The 2,425-nt window shown below is 59.0% G+C and overlaps 1 protein-coding gene across 1 annotated transcript; it reads right to left on the bottom strand.

Moving 5' to 3' along the window:
- Nucleotides 1-442: 442 nt before the first annotated feature.
- Nucleotides 443-1,690, bottom strand: Foxs1 (forkhead box S1). Its single transcript, XM_057781588.1, has one exon. It carries the CDS (start codon nucleotides 1,664-1,666, stop codon nucleotides 686-688), a length of 981 nt encoding a protein of 326 aa, XP_057637571.1. The 5' UTR covers nucleotides 1,667-1,690; the 3' UTR covers nucleotides 443-685.
- Between the last annotated feature and the right edge of the window lie 735 nt (nucleotides 1,691-2,425).

Here is a 2,425-nt window from a genome sequence, read left to right as displayed (position 1 = left end):
GACCTGGGTACCCTTGCTCTCCACCAGTCCTTTGACCTTCTCCTGGAGCTGGGGTGAGCTCTGAGCCTTGGATTCTACTATTGTAAACTGGGCTTATATTCCATAGAACCCAGGCAAGACGATAGAAACAAGCCTAGGAGGGGATGGCAGTGGGCATGATGAAGCTTTATAAAGACAGCATCTAGCTACAGTTCAAGGACCGAAGGCAGCCTCTTCTGCCAGCCAGGCTTTCCCATACTCTGTGGATCTTGGCTGCTTCTCCCCTTTGCCTGCCCTCATGCCCTACTTTCCCTTCCTGGGAAACTCCCCAAGAAAGTCCCCAGTAGGAGAAAGTCTCAAGCAGAACCTTTCCAGGCAGGTCCCCCTCCCCTAGAGCACCCCCCATACCACAGTGCCCACACACCCTTAGCCCCAGCCATTCAGCAGACAGACCTTCACCATCACACTGGCTTTATTAGCCCTGAGAACCACAGAGAAAGTCTCGAGGGCCCCACTTCCCCTCATCCCAAGTTTGTCAGGAGGCCCCGGGGCACCTGGCTGACGACTGCTCACTTCTGCCTTCCGTTCCTCAGAGTCCTTGGCCTGCCAGGGCTGGGTCCTTGAAGAGTGTCCTAGGTCCTATAGCCAGACTGAATCTGCAGAGAACAGTTGACGGAGGCCCTGCAGAGGGACCCGCTGCAGTCACTCACTCGAAGAAGAACATTCCTGGTGTCCGGTAAAGGCAAGGAGGTAGCCCCAGGGGGTATCCGGAACCTCCCTGGACAGGGAAGTTCCCAGCCACCCAGGGTTCCTTGGAGTCAGCTGGCAGGGGCAGTGGGGCCCGGTGAGAGGCTGAAAGAGTCGAAGGTGCGGGGGTGGGAACTGCCGAGGCCAAGAGGTGTTCAAGGCCCGGGTCAGTCCCCACACAGAAATTCAGCGCCTGCATCCGACACTGGTAACTGCTCCCCATGCCCTCAGGGGCCACACCAGGTGTGGAGGCCTTGCTGAGACTCTCCGCTTCAGAGAAGGCAGCAGAAAAGCCGAATGCTGGGCATGGGGAGGGCGAGGTGAGCTCTCTTGGGCCTGCAGACTTGGGTGAACACATCTCTTTGGGTCCAATGGGCAACTGGGGCCTGGCATCACTGGTTGCTGGACATACGCTGGCTGGCAAAGACCCCATCAGACCCCCAAAGCTTAGGCCCTTGGGGTTTGGCACCTCTGGTGGGAATGGGCACAACTTGCCAGTAGTGGTGTTGGGGGCGCCTGGGTCCGGGCTGGTGGTTCTGAGAGGCCTGGAGTCTGCCTTGATAGAGCCCTTGGTGCCCTGGGCACCTGTGCGCTTGGTGAAGCGGCGGCGGCGGCGGAGGAAGCTGCCATGTTGGAACATGTCATGGCAGTCGGGATCCAGGGTCCAGTAGCTGCCCTTGCCTGGCTTGCGGTCGTCGCGAGGTACCTTGACGAAGCACTCATTGAGGGACAGGTTATGGCGGATGCTGTTCTGCCAGCCCGGCCGGTTGTGCCGGTAAAAGGCGAAGCGGCCCATGATGTAGCCATAGATGCCACTGAGGGTGGCCCGCTGACCGGGTGAACTCTGGATAGCCATGGCAATCAGGGCTATGTAGCTGTAAGGGGGCTTGGTGGGCTCTGCCGAAGGAGCCAAGGGCCCTGACGATGGTTGCTGCTGCATGCTGACTGCAGAGCCAGGCAAAGCATTCAGGGCTGGCGATCTGCACAGGCTGCCCAGGCCGTTAAAAGACCCACTGGCCCAGCCTCCCAGCCTAGAAAGGCAAAAGGAGGTGGGCCCACCACGCTGCCCTTCCCTCCTCTCTCACCGCCCTTGTCAAGTCTACGGAGGCGGGCAAGAGAGGCCAGCAGTCGGTAGCTGTGAGCTTCTGCAGGGTGAAGAGGTGGGAGGGCAGAGCCAGGCTCTGAAACTGAGTGAGACAGGCAGACAGACGACAGACAGACGAGAGAGAGAGAGAGAGAGAGAGAGAGAGAGAGAGAGAGAGAGAGAGAGAGAGAGAGAGAAAGAGAGAGACCTTTTGGAGAGGGACCATAGCATACAGAGAGACTGCCGTCCGCAGTAGCTGAAACGAATGCCTGGACACAGAGGGACTGCAGAGACACAGGTGTGACCAGAGGTGGGGCAGGGGAGAAGCGTAGAATCTAAGCAGTGTCCCTATGGAGTGGGACAAGCCACAGGGGCTTCTCAAGTACCCTAGTTCTGGCTTTTCCTCTCCTCTGCCACCTCCTGCCCGCACTGCGGAGCCCTTGGAGCCGCACTGTTCCAGGTCCTGGTGTTTGGCCTGTGGACTCTGGAGGGCTGCAAGGACAGGAATGAGCTTGCTCAATACAGTTCCCCTGAGCCCTGGCGCCCTCTAGTGACTGGTGTGGGGAGGAGTGCCTTCTGGGCCGAGCAATCAACCTGGATCCCTTAGAAGCCATG

This window comes from Chionomys nivalis, chromosome 9 (assembly GCF_950005125.1).
Source record: "Chionomys nivalis chromosome 9, mChiNiv1.1, whole genome shotgun sequence".
Classification (NCBI taxonomy): Eukaryota; Metazoa; Chordata; class Mammalia; order Rodentia; family Cricetidae; genus Chionomys; species Chionomys nivalis.
Note: the sequence above shows the minus strand (reverse complement) of the source record. Positions and strands in the feature narration are given on the sequence as shown.

Coding starts and splice junctions, on each gene's coding strand:
- Foxs1 (XM_057781588.1), bottom strand. CDS start 1,666: ATGCAGCAGCAACCATCGTCAGGGCCCTTGGCTCCTTCGGCAGAGCCC.